Below are 18417 nucleotides of genomic sequence, written 5' to 3' on the forward strand. Positions count from 1 at the left end.
AATTTCAAGGTTCAATCTTTGTCTTTTGATAGTTTATGATATGTGCATGGTTTGGATCTCTTCAAGTTTATTCTACTTGTAGTTCATTAAGCTTCTCAGATGTGTACAATATTTCTCACCACATTTTAAGGTTTTCAGTCATTATTTACTCAATATTCTTTCTGCCCCTTCCTATCTTTCTTGTCATTCTGTGACTACATATAAATATACATTATGTATATGTTGTACATTTGATGATATCCCACAGAGGCTCTGTTAATTTTTCTTCATTCTTTTTTCTTTCTGTTCTTCAGTGTGGATAATATCACTAGACATATCTTCAAGTTTGCTATTTTTTTCTTCTGCTAGCTCATATCTGTTGAGTTTGTCTAGAGTATTTTTGAATTTTAGTTACTGTATTTTTTACCTGCAGAATTTCTATTTGGTTCTTTTTTCTTTTATCTATTTATTAAAGTTTTTTTGATGTTTATTTTTGAGAGAGACAGAGCATGAGTGGGGGAGGGGCAGAGAGACAGAGACACAGAATCCAAAGCAGACTCCAGGCTTTGAGTTTGTCAGCATAGAGCCTGATGTGGTGCTCCAACTCACGCAACTGTGAGATCATGACTTGAGCCAAAGTCGGAGGCTTAACCAGTTGAGCCACCCAGGCGACTCGGTTCTTTTTTCTAATAGAAATCTCTTTATTGAATTCTCTTCTTGTTGAGATATTGTTCGTTTATTTTTCCCTTTCATTCTTTAGTTCTTTGAACATATTTAAAATATCTGATTTGAAGTCTTGGTTTAGTAAGTCCAATGTTGGGCTCCCTTAGGGGCAGTTTCTATTGACTGCTTTTTTCCTGTGTACAGGCCTTATTTTCTTGTTTTTCTGCATGTCTCATGGTTTTTTGTGGAAAACTAGACATTTAAAATAATACAATGTGCAACTGTGGAAATCAGATATGTCTTTCTGCCCAGGGCTTGTTATTGTTGCTGATTATAGTCATTTTTGGTGACTTCTGAATTCTATGAAGTTTGTATTTTGTGATGTGTGTGCCAATGAAGTCTCTGCCTTGTTAGCTTAGTGGTCAGTTAATGACTGGAAAGAGATTTCGTTAAATGCCTGGCCTCTTTGCTGAAGGGCTCTGTGTGTATGCTGTGTGATGTTTTCAACATGCAGCTAGGCAACTGATAACTCTGACTTAACTATCACTTCCTGTCTGCCTAGAGCATCACAGTCGGCCAGAGGTGTGAGTTTAGACCTTTCCTGAGTATGTACACAGTCCAGGACCTACATGTGTCTTCCTAGGTTCCAAGGAATATGTCATAGTTTTTCAAAGGCCCTAATGGAGAGCTCATTCCCCACTTTTTCCTTTTAAACTTTTGATTAACTTACTGATTGCCTCAACTATTATCCAATGTCTCAGGCAGCCATAATGTGCCTATAATTGTTTTGACAATTAGCCCAGAGAAAAAGGCTTTTGAATCAGGTTAATACAGAGAGCCTTGCAAATGGGGTTTTAAAGAACCACCAAACAGGTCAAATTATGACAATTCTCTGGGAAAGAGGCTCTGAAAGTTCTACCTCCATTCTGCTCTCTAGTGGCTGTGACGCACTGGTTTTCACTGTAAATGTGGACTATTTTTCAAGGTTACTGTGATGCTGGAGAACAGGGGATGGGACTTAGGTAAGTTAAAACCCCCTAAGCTCACTCTTATGAAGGTTCAGTCCTCTGCTTCTTTTATTTTGAATAAACACTTCCTGAATTGCTGCAAGCCTTTGGTTAATTTCCAGAGTTCTGAACAACTTTATTCTGACAATTGTGTCCACTTTTCTCACTGCCTTTATAGAAGAGGGAATTTTTGTTGGAGTCTTTTGGGTCACTTGTGATTCTAAGATTCTAGGAGTCTAGATTTTCAGCAAATATAAATTATATTCTTCACCATACTTGTCATCATTGGAAATAACAGTAATACCTCATTTATACCATATTGAAAAATGGTAAAAACTCACACTTCTATATATGTAATGAATTTTTAAAATATTTTTTAATGTTTATTTATTTTTGAGAGAGAGAGAGAGACAGAGAGAGAGAGACGGAGCATGAGCAAGGGAGGGCAGAGACGGAGACACAGAATCTGAAGCAGGCTCCAGGCTCCAGGCTCCAGCTGTCAGCACAGAGCTTTGACACGGGGCTTGAACCCACGAACCATGAGATCATAACTTGAGTCGAAGTTGGTGCTTAACCGATTGAGCCACCCAGGTGTTCCTATATGTAATGAATCTTGATTTCAAAGCTTCTTTCTTCAACAAAATTAAATATATCAAAAAGAATATTTTATAAAACCTATGATTTATTTCCATGCCTTCCCAACTAATTTATTTATATTTTTCTCAATGATGTGGGTTATCATTAAGAACATCAAGGGGTGCCTGGGTGGCTCAGTTGGTTAAGTATCCAACTTTAGCTCAGGCCATGATCTCATGGTTTGTGAGTTTGAGCCCTGCGTTGGGATCTGTGCTGATAGTTCAGAGCCTGGAGTCTGCTTCAGATTCTGTCTCTCCCTCTCTCTTCCCCACCCATGCTTGCACTGTCTGTCTCTCTCGAAAATAAATTAAGCAAAACAAAAAAAAAAAAAAGAAAAAGAAAAGGAACATCAAGAGATGCCTGGGTGGCTCAGTAGGTTGAGCATCTGACTTCAGCACAGGTCATGATCTCACACTACTTGTGGGTTTGAGCCCCGCGTTAGGCTCTGTACTGACAGCTCGGAGCCTGGAGCCAGCTTCAGAATTCTGCCTTTGTCTCTCTGCCCCTCCCCTGCTCATGCTCTGTCTCTCTTTCTCTCTTTGAAATATAAAATAAAAAACAAAAAAACAAAACAACATCAGTAAGAGGGATGGTCTTTAGAACAGTAATTCACAAAGTTTGGTCCCAGGAGCAGCAACATCAGTATCTCATGGAAACTTGTTAGGAATACAAAATTTTAGAATCTACCCAAGTCAGGGGCACCTGGGTGGCTCAGTCGGTTGGGCATCTGACTTCGGCTCAAGTCATGATCTCACAGTTTGTGAGTTTGAAGCCTGTATCGGGCTCTGTGCTGATAGCTCAGAGCCTGGAACCTGTTTCAGATTCTGTGTTTCCCTCTCTCTTTAACCCTCTCCAGCTCTCACTCTCTCAAAAATAAATAAATAATAAACATTAAAAAAAAAAAAAAGATAAAAAAAGATTTTAAAAATCTGTTAAAAAAAAAAAAAAAGAAGCTACCCAAGTCATACTGAGTTGGAAGCTTTGGGGATGGGGTCTAAGAGTGTTTTGTTTTTGTTTTTTAATATGTTTTTTTAAATGTTTATTTTTGAGAGACAGAGTGAGAGAGAGCACATGCCCCTAAAAATGTTTTTTAACAAGGCTTTAAGGTGATTGTGATTCAAGGTGAAAATTGAAAACAGCTAAACTTTGTCTAATGAGGTATTTAGTTTGTTCCTAACAGGGTTTTTAGTTTTTTTCTCTTGCTCCTGAGGTTTTTCTTATTGCTCTCAGGGTATTTGCCTAGAGAAGCTTAGTAAGCATTAAAATTTTAAGGCTACTGATGCATACAGCCTCAAAAGGCTGTATGTAACTTACACTCACATTAGGGTAACCAAGTGGCCTGCCTAGACTGTCCGGGATTTTCAGTTTTAAAATTGAGACTAAAGGGATTTCCAGACATGGGGCTTTAAGTGCTAGAACTGGAAAAGTTCTAGGTCAACCAGGTTATGTTGGTCAGTCTAACATACTCCAACATAGTCTAGTCTAACATACTCTAGCAGTGTGTCAGTGACCCATATAAAGTTGTTCCATATGGACAATTCAAAAACATCTATTTTTGCTTTGAATTTTTTACACCTAACTCTAAGCCAACTGAAAATTTATTTTGACACAAGGTGTGAAGTGAGGCTCTAAGCTAATTTTACTCCCCTAAACAACTAGCTAATTTGTCCAATATTTATTTTTAACAAATTCGTTCTTTACCACCAATTTGTCCTTATCATACTATAACTTATTTTAAAAAATTTAAGTTCCAGTATAAAAGTAAAAGCAATTGGGGCGCCTGGGTGGCTCAGTTGGTTAAGCATCCGACTTCGGCTCAGGTCACGATCTCACGGTCCGTGAGTTCGAGCCCCGCGTCAGGCTCTAGGCTGATGGCTCAGAGCCTGGAGCCTGCTTCCAATTCTGTGTCTCCCTCTCTCTCTGCCCCTCCCCCGTTCATGCTCTGTCTCTCTCTGTCCCAAAAATAAATAAACGTTAAAAAAAAAAAAAATTAAAAAAAAAAAAGTAAAAGCAATAAAATATACAAATTAGAACACTTCAGTTGGAAGAATTTTCAACAACTGTATACACCCATGAAACAATTCCAAACAAGATATATACCCTCCCTTTCCATCATTCAACTCAGAAATTTCCATTGTGCCACTTTAAAATCAGTACAATCACAACTACTTTCTGACTTCTATCAGTAGAAATTATTGTTTGCTCATGATTATCATTTAACTGGATTCATACTGTCTGTGTTTTTGTGGTATGTTTTATTTTACTCAATGTGATGTTTTTTAGTGTTATGTATGTTGTTGTGGGTGTCAGTTTGTTACTTTGTTTAAATGCACTCCAATTTATTTAGCTATTTTGCTATTGATGGACACTTGAGTCATTTCCAGATCTGAATGATTATCAATAAGGCCGTTATGAACATTTCTGTTTAAGTGTTTCTGTAGACATGATTTCTTGGGTAAAATCTGGGTGATCTTGTAGTGGTTGTATAATATGCCCACCAGTAATGAGAGCTATCGGTCCTCCATATCCTCACCAATGTTTGTCCTTTTTTTTTTTTTTTTCATCTTTAGCCATTCAACTGGGTGGGATATGGGATATGTTACAACTCCCACTCCTAAAGTTAAAAATCCCACATAACTCTTGACTCTCCAAAATCTTAATAGCCTATTGTTGACTAGAAGCCTTACCATTTGTATGCTATACGTATTATATACTGTATTTTTATAATAAACTATAGAAAATGTTATTAAGAAAATCACAAGGAAAATACATTTACCATACTATACTGTATTTATCAAAAAAAATCTATATATAAGTGGACATGTGCAGTTTAACCCCCATGTTGTTCAAGGATAACCCCTATCTCATTTTAGTTAGGCATAATTTATATTCAATAATCTTTTTAGTTTACAGTTAAAAGAGTTTTGACAACTGCCTATGTTGAGTAGATACTGTCACAATCAGATACAGAAAATTGACATCACTCCCACCCAGATTCTTCCAAATGCCTTTATTCATTGTGGGTTTTGGGGTTTTTTTGTTGTTGCACTGGCCTGATGCCTAACGTTAAGTACCTTTTCATGTGTTTATAGGCCATTCACATATCTTGTGAAATATATGTTTAACTCTTTTGCTCATTTTTAAAACTGGGTTACTCATCTTTCTATTGTTAATTTGTGAGAGATGTTTATGTATTCTGGATACAAGTCCTTTATCAGATATATGTACTAAGAATGGTTTTTCCTTCTCTGTGGCTTGCCAATTTGGCTCTTAATGCACATTTTTTATGGTTAGTATTTTATGTACCGTTGCAAAGATATCCTCCTATAAGTTTTCTCTAGGAGGATTATGGTTTGGGCTGTACATTTAGATTTATAATCCATGTAGAATTAATTTTTAGGGCACCTGGAGGGCTCAGTTGGTTAAGTGTTCAACTCTTGATTCTGGCTCAGGTCAAGATCCCACAGCCATAAGATCGAGCCCCATGTTGGGTTCCCTGTTGTTTTGGCTGGGGCGCCTGGGTGGCTTAGTTGGTTAAGTGTCCAACTTCAGCTCAGGTCATGATCTCATGGCTTGTGGGTTTGAGCCCCGCGTTGGGCTCTGTGCTGACAGCTCAAAGCCTGGAGCCTACTTCAGATTGTGTGTCTCCATCTCTCTGCCTCTCCTCCACTCACGCTCTGTCTCTCTCTTTGTATCTCACTCTCTCTCAAAAATAAATAAACATTAAAAAATTAGTTTTGGCTTAAAGAGCAGATTAGACATAGATGAAGAAAATTTATGAACTAGAAAACAGATCTGACTGAAATTAAGTACAAGAAGACAGAGTTAATAAATATGACACTGGGATTAAAAGACATGCAGGACAGGATGATATCCTCCTCTTACAGGAACTGAAGAAGGAGAGAATCTATATGATGTAGGAAAGGCAAAATTTGAAAAAATACTGGCTAAGATTCCAGAATTGATTAAAGACGGAACTTCTCTGATCCAGGAAGCTCAACAAATCTTAAACAGAAAAAATAATAAGCTAGACATAATCATATTTTAATTAAACTGTAGTACACCAAAAAGTAAGAGACTTTAAAAAAAAACAATAAGTGAGGGGCACCTGGGCGGCTCAGTCGGTTAAGTGTCCGACTTTGGCTTAGGTCATGATTTCATGGCTTGTGGGTTTGAGCCCTGCATCGGGCTCTGTGCTGACAGCTCAGAGCCTGGAGCCTGCTTCAGATTCTGTGTTTCCTCCTTTCTCTGCCCCTCTCATGCTCATGCTCTCTCTCTGTCTCTCAATAATAAATACATGTTAAAAAAAAATTTTTTTTTAAATAAGTGAAAAAAGAAAAACCAAATCACTTACAAATAAATAAGACATAGTGCAGATCTTTTTTGTTAAATACAAAAAAAGAAGCTTGATAGCATACAACAGTATCTTCAAAGTATTGAGAGACAACAGCTGTCACTCTAGTACATTAGACTGAATTATATACACAAGTGAGGATGAAGTAAAGATATTTTCAGACAAACTCTATGATTATTTATCATTAAGAAATTATTGCTGAATGAACAATCTAAAGACTCCCAATAAGGTACATTTGGGTATTTGAAAAATATTTTAGCTTTTAAAAATGACCAGGAGAGCGCCTGGGTGGCTCAGTCAGTTAAGCGTCCGACTTCAGCTCAGGTCATGATCTCATAGTCCGTGAGTTTGAGCCCCGTGTCAGACTCTGTGCTGACAGCTCAGAGCCTGGAGCCTGCTTCAGATTCTGTGTCTCCCTCTCTCTCTGCCTCTCCACTGCTCATGCTCTGTCTCTCTCTGTCTCAAAAATAAATAAAAACATTAAAAAAAATTTTTTTTAAATGACCAGGAAATTTTATTAGCATGTAAAGGATGGGGGCTAGAAAAGCTAAATTTTCTGCAATGAACCAAACAGTCCTACACAACAAATTCAATCCCAATGCTGTTAGAGGTCCACTGAAAAATACAGAAGAAGCAAGATAAACACAAGAGATGATGAACAACAGCAACAAAAATTATAGAACATATGGATTGTTAAAACACAAAAATCAAAATGACTAAGTTTGGGGTATATAAAAATAAAACAGGGGCACCTGGGTGGCTTAGTTGGCTAAGCATCTGATTTCAGCTCAGGTCATAATCTCACGGTTCGTGAGTTTGAGCCATGCGTTGGGCTCTGTGTTGACAGCTCAGAGCCTGGATCCTGCTCTTCCCCCGCTCATGTTCTGTCTCTCTCTCTCAAAAATAAATATTAAGAAAAAATAAATAAATAAATAAATAAAACAGAAGTCAAATACTAGAAACAGCACAAAGGTTTAAGGTTCCCAAAGTCAGTATGTCATTAGGGAGAAGAGTTGAATTTGATCAGTTTTAGCCTAAAATTCTATAGGTAATAACCACATACACACAAAAACTGAAAGTAAAAAGTGGAGAAAAGAGGAGGCAAATATCAAGCAAAAAAGAGCCACATTAATATCAGACAATGTAGCTTCTAGGTTAAACACTATTATCTTTTTAAAAAAAAAATTTTTTAGTCTCTATTTTTGAGAGAGAGAGAGAGAGCAAGCGAGCACGCGCGCACAGGGGAGGGGCAGAGAGAGGAAGGCACAGAATCCGAAGCAGGCTCCAGGCTCTGAGCTGTCAGCACAGAGCCCAATACAGGGCTTGAACCCACGAACCGCGAGATCATGACCTGAGCTGAAGTCAGAGGCTTAATCGATTGAGCCACCCAGGCGTCCCAAATCTTTTAATGTTTATTTTGGAGAGAGAGAGCATGCACACACACGCTAGTTGCAGAGAGGCAGAGAGAGACACAGAATCTGAAGCAGGCTACAGGCTCTGAGCTATCAGCACAGAGCTTGATGTGGGGCTTGAACTCATGAACTGTGAGATCGTGACCTGAGCGAAGTTGAATGAATGTTTGACTGAGCCACCCAGGCACCCCAGGTAAAAACTATTATTATAAATAAAGAGGATTATTACATAATAAAAAAAAAATTATTATGAATTGAATAATAACCACCAGGAAGGAATAATGATTCTAAATTTAGATGCATCTAATAACATGGTTTCGGAGATATAAAAATAAAAATCACTGCAAGGACAAACTAACTTAATTGCTGAACCCACCATCGCATTCAGACAGCTTAAAACATTTCTTTTAATAATAGATCAAGTAGACAACAGATTAAAGTATAAAGATCTGCACAACATAAGCAACAAAGTTAATAAACATACAGATAACATTGTCAGATGTTATAACATTGTCAGATGTATAATAAACTGTACAGATAACAGTCAATAAATAGAGAATACATACTTTCTTCAAGCATATTTATACAGACTGATCCCTTATAGGTAAGTCAAATAACGAAAGAAAATCTATTGTACACAACATGTTCTCTGACATCCCTGCAATCTTACAATTAAGTTGTAAAATGTAAGAAAATAACTGAAATATCTCCCACAACTTTAGGATATGAAAAACAAAACTTTTAATAATTAATAGGTCATAGTTAAAATAATAAAAATATTATTTTGATTAACATCTCCTACCGATATAATACGATCTCCTTTTCTGAGCTCTCCACTAAGATCAGCAGGTCCTCCAGCCAAGATAAAGGAAATAAATATGCCTTCTCCATCTTCACCTCCTACAATGTTGAAACCAAGGCCTGTTGAGCCACGATGAAGAACAACTTTTCTAGGTTCCCTAAAAATTAGAAAAATATTGAACACCTTAGAAATTTTATATAGAACTTGACATTCTATCAGTGAGATTTCCCTATTGATAAATCTTATATTATCAAACTATAAAGAAAGCTAGATGAAAGTTAAAAGTGTTTTCAAAACAATGGGGTAGAGATTCTAAGACTAGAAATTAAGGTTAGAAAGTGAAAGGAAAAATCCAAATTGTTTTTTTTTTAATTTTTTTTTTACATTTATTTATTTTTGAGAGACAGAGACAGAGTATGAACAGGGGAGGGGCAGAGAGAGAGGGAGACACAGAATCTGAAGCAGGCTCCAGGCTCTGAGCTGTCAGCACAGAGCCCGACATAGGGCTCAAACCCACAAGCTGCGAGATCATGACCTGAGCCAAAGTCAGACGCTTAACCACTGAGCCACCCAGGTGCCCCGGAAAAATCCAAATTGTATATAAAAGCTGAAAACCCATGTTAAAAACCCATAATTTTTGTTAAAAAACAAACATGAAACTAAAACAAAAAGAGAAAACAATGTGGTAATATAAATGACTTAAAGAGCCCTACTCAAGAAATAAACACTTTAGAAATATACTCAAGAAATATACACTTTAGAAAAGTTGACGTTGCACACATTTTATTGCCTATGAACCAGTCACTGCCCCTACTTCCTAGATGTTATAAAAGGCAGATAAGCCTTCGTCTTAGAAAAGGCAGGCCCTTTTCACAGTCTTAAAAGAATAAATCCTGACTAACTTAAGCCAGTCATAGCAATCCCATTCCTCTTTGTTAAGTTGAGGCTATGACCCTATTCTGGCCTCTGAGAAATAAATAAAGCTAAATTTTATTGACATTTCCCAAAGAAAGACAGACCCTAACAAAAACAAAGCACATTTTGTCCCCTTAGAAAGCACATTTGTTTCCTTCCCTACCAAAATAACACCCATACAAAAAATGAACAATAAAATCACATTACTGGTTTGGATATATTATAGTCATGAAGGTAAGACCAGAAGAACCCTAGAGATACTATGCACCTAAGGATTGCTACACAAATGCTAGAACTGTCGATCTCCAAACTTTTTATATAAAATAATTAAATACCTTTACTTCTTAAGTCATATCCCTCTACCTTTCTCTGCTATTCATTCATTCTAAGATGAGCCTTTTCCTCCACCTTCATTTAAAATCTTTGAAATCAGAATACATCTTACCACTACTAATGTTTCACATTTGCTGCCAGTTATATACATAGTTGTGTGAATACCATTTATACCTTCTGGTAAGACCATGAAAATTCTAGGAGATTATTTTAGACATGATGAAATGCAGAATATCATTTGGAATTAGAATGTATCATTTGGTAAGTATTTTAAAAATGTAAGCAGATTTTTCTAGAACATTGCAAAAAAGCTACTGGTAACAAAAGGCTTAACAGAAGTAAGTATTCTTTAAGAATGAATTTTAGGGATCCTTCCATATAATGTGGAATTAATCTTAAGTATTCATTAAAAACTTGAAACAGGCATTTTCTAGTCATTCATTTCATCATTAATCAGCTCTGCCAGTTCACTTGAGTTAACAAAATTATTATTGTAAAACCAAACAATATATTGTTTAGGAAATATTAAACAGATATATACATATGTGAAAGAAAAAATGGAATAATAAAACCAAATCCAGGAAAAGAATTTAAGTTGGTAAGGCAGTGTAAGAAAAGCAAGGGAGAATTAGGGCACAAAATAGGTTTCACTAGATTGGTGATGTTTTATTTCGTTGTTAGGTGACAGACTCATAGTTTAAGGTTTCTGCTATGCTTTAAATCATATATATGGGGTGGGGGGTGGAGGGATGGGGTTAAATGACTGATGGGTATTAAAGAGGGCACTTGTGATGAGCACTGGGTGTTGTTATGTAAGTGATGAATCACTAAATTCTACACCTGAAACTAATATTACACTGTGTGTTAACTGGAATTTAAATTAAAACTTGAATATATATATATATATATATATATATATATATATATATATATATATATATATATGAAGCAAAAAATAACAAACCATATATGAATTATAGTTTTACGTTAGCAAACAATACATTAAAAATACCCTGCTAAAATCCAACAGTATTTCAGAGGAAAATAAATTCAGATTTTTCAAATATTGTAAGATGTTCAGCATCATTAGTTATTAGAGAAATGCATGAAAATCACGAGATATGTCCCACTTACTACAATGGCTATGAAATAGAACAGAAAAAACAAGTATTGGTGAGGATGTAGAGAAACTGGAACCCTCATAAATTGATGGTGGGAATGTAAAATGGTGTGGCTGCTACAGAAAACAAATGGTTCCTCATAAACAGAAACAAACATACATTTACCATATTACTTAGCAATTCCACTCCTCAGTATATATCTAAAGGAAGTGAAAGTAAGGATGCGAGCAGATACTTGCATGCCAATGTTTGTCACAGCATTATTCTTAATACCCAAAAGGTGGGAACCACCCAAGTGTCCATCAAGAGATGAATGGATAAATAAATGTGGTATATACAAATAATGGGATATTATTCGGCCATAAGGAATTAAGTTCTGATATATGCTACAACATGGATGAATCTTAAAAACATTAGCTAAATGAAAGAAGTCAGACACAAAAGAATTGTAAGATTACACTTATACAAACAATCTAGAATAAGCAAATTTCATGGCACACAGAAAGGAGACTAGACAATAGGTTACCATGGACTGGGAGGACAAGGAAATGGAATTACTGCTTAATGGTTAGAGTTTATCTGAGGTGATAAAAAGGTTCTGGAAATAGTGACAATGACTGCATAACTCTGTGAATGCAATTAATGCTACTGAATCACACATAAAAAAATTAATAATGTAATATACTAAACATTGCTGAGTTGTACATTTTTTTTTTAATTTTTTTTTTTCAACGTTTTTTATTTATTTTTGGGACAGAGAGAGACAGAGCATGAACGGGGGAGGGGCAGAGAGAGAGGGAGACACAGAATCGGAAACAGGCTCCAGGCTCCGAGCCATCAGCCCAGAGCCTGACGCGGGGCTCGAACTCACTGACCGTGAGATCGTGACCTGGCTGAAGTCGGACGCTTAACCGACTACGCCACCCAGGCGCCCCTGAGTTGTACATTTTAAATGGGTGACATGTATGATATGTGGATCATATCTCAATGAACCTGTTAAAAAAAGAACTTTAGAATCATCAATTTTCTGTATGTTGGGATTTTTCTTTTCCTTTTTTAAATTGGTAATGTGAGATAACCTCTGAAAGATTACTTAGGGTCAAATTGGGGAGAACTTCTAATGTGAGTGCAAAGATTGTTGTACCTCATTATCTGGACAAAATAGTGTAATTATCAAGAGTGATAAAACACACATTTTAGTTACTGCAGTCATCAACCACCAGATTTTCAAAGAAAAGTAAAGAAAACAGGTAGACCTGTTGTGTAATACTACAAAGTCCAATACAATATTCTAGACAAAAGATATATAATGAAAAACGATGGGGAACAGCAATCAAGATGCTAATATATTTTTTAGTTTGAAAAATATGCAGAAAAAAAGACAAATATGCAGAGATTAAAGATTAGACAAGCCATTAACTATTTTCCTCTTTACTTTTTATTAAACCCTATATATTTTGTTTACTAAAATAAAACAAATCCAAATAATTTTCATTTATAATCTTTCAAGATACTTATCCTCCTCAATATTAAGATTCTCGAGAGTCTGTTGCTTTGTTATAGATAATGTAAATGCAAGTATGCATAGGAAGAGTCTTTTAACCTCCATACCTAACCCTCATGAATTCAGTTCTGATTTTGTGGTTTGGAATTTTTTTTTTTTTTTAATTTCATCCAAATTAGTTAGCATATAGTGCCACAATGATTTCAGGAGTAGATTCCTTAGTGCCCCTTGCCCATTTAGCCCATCACCCCTCCCACAACCCCTCCAGTAACCCTCAGTTTGTTCTCCATATTTATGAGTCTCTTCTGTTTTGTCCCCCTCCCTGTGTTTATATTATTTTGTTTGCCTTCCCTTATGTTCATCTGTTTTGTCTCTTAAGGTCCTTAAATGAGTGAAGTCATATGATTTTTGTCTTTCTCTAATTTCACTTAGCATAATACCCTCCAGTTCCATCCACATTGGTTGTAAATGGCCAGATTTCATTCTTTTTGATTGCTGAGTAATACTCCATTGTATGTATGTATGTATATGTATGTGTGTGTGTATATATACATATACACACACACACACACACACACCACATCTTCTTTATCCATTCATCCATCAATGGACATTTGGGCTCTTTCCACACTTTGGCTATCGTTGATAGTGCTGCTGTAAACATGGAGGTGCATGTGTCCCTTCGAAACAGCACACCTGTATCCCGTGGATAAATGCCTAGTAGTGCAATTGCTGGCTCATAGAGTTGTTCTATTTTTAGTTTTTTGAGGAACCTCCATACTGTTTTCCAGAATGGCTGCACCAGCTTGCATTCCCTCCAACAATGCAAAAGAGATCCTCTTTCTCTGCATCCTTACCAACATCTGTTGTTGCCTGAGTTGTTAATGTTAGCCATTCTGACAGGTGTAAGGTGGTATCTCATCGTGGTTTTGATTTGTATTTCCCTGATGATGAGTGATGCTGAGCATTTTTTCATGTGTCGGTTGGCCATCTGGATGTCTTCTTTGGAGAAGTGTCTATTCATGTCTTTTGCCCATTTCTTCACTGGATTATTTGTTTTTTGGGTGTTGTGTTTGATAAGTTCTTTATAGATTTTGGATACTAACCCTTTCCTCTTTACTTCTATAAAAAGGCACTATTAGAAAACAACTACAAAGCCACGACAGATCAATATAGGAGCACAGCCTAAAGACTTACAGCCTTGAAAATTCTTATCACAAAGAAATAACCACAGGGGTGCCTGGGTGACTCAGTCAGTTAACCTTTGGACTTCAACTCAGGTCATGGTCTTGCGATTCTTAGTTCAAGCCCCATCGTGGAGCCTGCTTTGTATTCTGTGTCTCCTTCTCTCTCTGCCCCTCCCATCTCACGCTCTCTCTCTCAAAAATAAAGAAACATTCAAAAAATAATTTAAAAAAAATTAAAAAAACAAAAAACAAAGAAATAACCACAAACACTGTTCTTTTTGCTAATTTTCACTCCAAACACAATTACTGTGTACTTATTATTAATTAACTTTTCAGTACTGCTAACTATTGAAAAAGAGGACACAGATGAAAATTCCTTCCTATGGGACCCTAAAGAGATCACTGCCTAGAGCCAGGAGTCTGACAGGAATAATTACAAGTATGAAAGCTCAAAAATACTAATGCCAACAACAATGCAATTAATAAAAACATAAAAAGACATCAATTTACAGATATTTAATCTTAAGTGAAATACTTGTGCAAATTATAAAGCAATATGTCTGACATGATGTCTTAATACTATATTGCACAATATGAACAAGATCTAAAATACTTTTTGCTTATTATTTCTCACCTAGTTAAGAGTTCTTTGGGAATAAAAAGCAGTTAAAATTAGATCAAAGTAAATTTTAAGAGTAAGGATATCAAGGATATATACCAAGCAAAGAAAATATCACTTGAATTCTAAACATGATTCACATAACTGCCATAATGAAATTTTATGATGTACACTAGATAGGAATATGTGAAAAGTTAGTTTTAAATATAAATATATTCCTAACTTAGTTTTACCTATGCTAATTTCTAAGCACAACTTACCATTCCTGAAAAAAAGTATTTATTTTAAAAGGGCAGTAACTTATTTGGAATATAAAATATTTTTATATTTCAGCCTCTTCATGAGCCCTCCAATGACAAAAATTAAGGTTTAAGTTCATTATCTATTGACAAAATTTTTTAGTCCTGAAAATTGTGGCTGTCTTATTTGGTTGATTGTAATTCCATCTAACAGTCAACTTTATTTAAGAAAGATGAATGTTCACTTCCTTACCTTGTAATTTCATCATCTCCAAGCACTGCTTTTGAAACAGGTGAGTATCTGGCTGGTGATGCTGGTGTGTGGCCCAAGTAGGAAGATGGGCTAACATGGTTATCAACAGGTTGAGAAGAAGCTTAAAAATGAAGACAGTAAAAAACACTTCAAGTGAAACAAACCATTCAGCACTTATTTGTGAATTACCAATTTCAAGCTTAGTTAATATGTAATTCATATCCACTTATTTATGTAAGTTGGTAGAAAAGACTTATTTATCAGGTAAAAAAATTAGACAAGCTCAAGTTTCCAGATAAAAACTAGTTTGGATATTCAGATCAGTAAGCAAACTTATTCCATCTGGTTTTCTCTTGAGAAAATAGAACTAAAAAGGAGTTTTACATTAACGGATTTGCACAGTGAAATCCAGGAAAGGTCATTCAAAAGACTATCATTTATGAACAGCATATATAGTATGAACATGGACTGGAAGTATATAATAAAATTCATAATTGCAATCACCTACTGAATGAGGGGAATGGAAATAGAGTCTTAGCAAAGAGCTGAACTAGCAAGAGCAAACTTCAGCTTTTTCACAATGTTCTATTAGTTCAATAGATGTAAAAAATAGATTCTACCTCTATCTACAGGAAAATCAAGCAATCATTATTTAGTCATTACTCTTTAGGACTAGGTCTCCCAGTTTTTGGTCACATTAGCATACATAAAAAGGGATAATTCAGTTTAAAGTAACATTTTTTTTTCCAGTGTAATGTATTTGTAAGAAGCAGCCTGACTATTCGTATATTTGGCTGTAATCAGAACACCAATTCTCAGTTTGTAGAGCAACTGTTACAAATGTGCATTGCTATCTTGAACAGATAAGGCAGCATAATAAATAAATAAGACTGATACTTACATTGGTGCATAAAATACCTTATTAGTGAATTTGCATCTCTAATTACAAATAAAAATACATAAAGCCTTTATATAAAGTTTGTGTGTGATAGGAACTGTAAGAATTTTTAATAAGTAACAAAGTTCTGTTCTGACACAAATGAAGTATTGAAAAAAACAACAACAACAACAACAACAGACATCATTCCTGTCCATGAAAGAGACTGAATACTATTTTAAAAAGTTCAGTTATATTTGGGGATCCTGGATGGCTCAGTTGGTTAAGCGTCTGACTTTGGCTCAGGTCATGATCTCACGGTTCGTGAGTTCTAGCCCCATTTTGGGCTCTGTGCTGACAGCTCAGAGCCTGGAGCCTGCTTCGGATTCTGTGTCTTCCTTTCTCTCTACCCCTCCCCTACTTGCCCTCTGCCTCTGTCTCTCAAAAATAAACATTGAAAAAAATTTTTTCAAGAAATTCAGTTATACCTGAGTAATTAATAAATCAATGGGCAGATAATGAAGATGTATCATTGGAAGACAGTACATTCATTTCAAAGTATAATTTACATTAAATTTATAATGATTAGTGACAGTAATGGCCTTTGAGAGTTCTAAAACTGAAGACATTGCCACTTATAAAACCACAAATATCTCTAAAATTCTACAATTTAAATGAGGAAAATTTGGAAAAGCAGACTGCAGAGAGTACATTTAAGATCTTTACTACATGAGTGCTTTGGATATCAACTAATGCACCAAAGAAATAAAACTGTCATTTTTCAAGAAACACAAACACATTATTTAAGTCTTACCTTAGCTTTTACATTAAAAAAACTGAAAATCAAACAGGAAACTTAAAATTTTATTAGTACTATCATAACAATTCATTTCTAGGCAACATAACTGTACTATATACAAATATAGTTAGGTAATATATGAGGAACTTGTACAAAAAGAGTATCTGTGCTCATATAATTGAGAATATAGAAAAGCCCAAGTTTTAAAATTTATTTATTTTGAGAGATAAAGAGAGAGAGACAGTACAAGCAGGGAGGGGCAAAGAGAGAGGGAGAGAGAGAATCCTAAGCAATCTCCTCGATGTCAATGCACAGCCTGTCACAGGGCTTGATCTCATAAACCATGAGCTCACGACCTGAGCCAAAATCAAGAGTCAGACACTTAACTGACTGAGCGACCCAGGTGCCCTGAATAGCCCAAGTTTAGAAATATTTAAAATTAATATTTCTCAAAGTGTAGTCCATGAGTTAGTCCACCAGAAGCATCAGAATTACCCTGGTTGTTAAAAGAACTGCTTGTTAAAGTATGTTTCTCTGCTATATCCCACAACTATTAGAAAAAAAGAATGTGCAATACCTTTGTTGACTATTATTTACATATAACTTTGAAAAAGGCTGCCTCCCTTCTTACTATCAAGATTCTGATTTAAAAATGATTTTTTAAAATGTTTATTTTTATTTTGAGAGAGAGAGAATGCATCCATAAGCGAGGGAAGGGCAGAGAGAGAGAGAGAGAGAGAGGGAGGGAGAGAGAGAATTTCAAGTGGGCTCTATGCTCAGAGTGCAGAGCCCAACACTAGGCTTAATCTCATGAACTGTCAGATCACGACCTGAGTGGAAATCAAGCGTCAGATGCTTAAGCAACTGAGCCACCCAGGCACCCCTAAAATTGATTTTTTACAGACTGTTAGGTTAAATGCTTAATATAGTTCCTTTAAAATATTTAAACATAGGGAAATAAGATAGATTTAAGCAGACTTACAGTTGGTGATATCAGGTGGTGCATAGCCATCATTCATATACATACTTGTGGGTTTTGCCACTTTCAAATAGACAAAATCAGATGTGTTCTTTAAGGCGGTTACTGCTTCTTCATGAGTAACTTCTTCTAAACACACGCTATTCACCTAAAAGAAAATCCCAAAAGATATTTGTTTTAGGACATTTTCACTTGCTTTCTGCATTTTGGTTATAAACAATTATACCAAAATACAAAGCAAGAGTGATTTAAGGAATATAAAGGTCTGTGAAAAGAAAACCTATATATTTTTGTCTATCATATCAGGAAATTGTTTACGTATGTTAATGGAATAGCCAATCTTAATTCCAGCCCCTATTCTTCCCAATCCCCGAACCTAATCTACTTTTTACTGTTAGGTATTTGTGAACATATGGGGGTACATTTTAGATTTTTTTTTTTTTTTAAAGAAAATGAGACTATATTAAAGTTTTTATTCTGCAACTGGATTTTTAATATAAGGTATCTTAGAGATCTTTCCATGTTAGGACACACAGAATTGCCTCATTCAAAAAAAATGCTGCACATTATACCATGGTTGGTTGTATCATAATTTATTAAGCCATCCCAGTATTAACAGATATTTTAAACTGTTCTAAATAAATGGATTTAGTAAATTTATACCACTACCACAGAATATGAAAATGTCATGCCCATCTACTCAGGCCTTTGCCAACATTAAACAGTATCAATTCATAA

At 35.5% G+C, this 18417-nt stretch overlaps 1 protein-coding gene across 10 annotated transcripts in view; it reads right to left on the reverse strand.

Annotated features, from left to right (window-relative positions):
• DLG1 (discs large MAGUK scaffold protein 1) overlaps window positions 1-18417 on the reverse strand; it is a 272972-nt gene that overhangs the window by 72937 nt on the left and 181618 nt on the right. For all 10 annotated transcript variants that reach the window (XM_042955806.1, XM_042955805.1, XM_042955810.1 and 7 more), the window contains 3 exons: window positions 17683-17827; window positions 15025-15145; window positions 8854-9010 (listed from right to left, as the gene is read on the reverse strand). In XM_042955806.1, coding sequence (XP_042811740.1) covers window positions 8854-9010; window positions 15025-15145; window positions 17683-17827 — 423 coding nt within the window. The remainder of the gene's footprint in view (window positions 1-8853; window positions 9011-15024; window positions 15146-17682; window positions 17828-18417) is intronic.

The sequence above is a fragment of the Panthera leo genome, chromosome C2, assembly GCF_018350215.1.
Source record: "Panthera leo isolate Ple1 chromosome C2, P.leo_Ple1_pat1.1, whole genome shotgun sequence".
In the NCBI taxonomy this organism is placed as follows: domain Eukaryota; kingdom Metazoa; phylum Chordata; class Mammalia; order Carnivora; family Felidae; genus Panthera; species Panthera leo.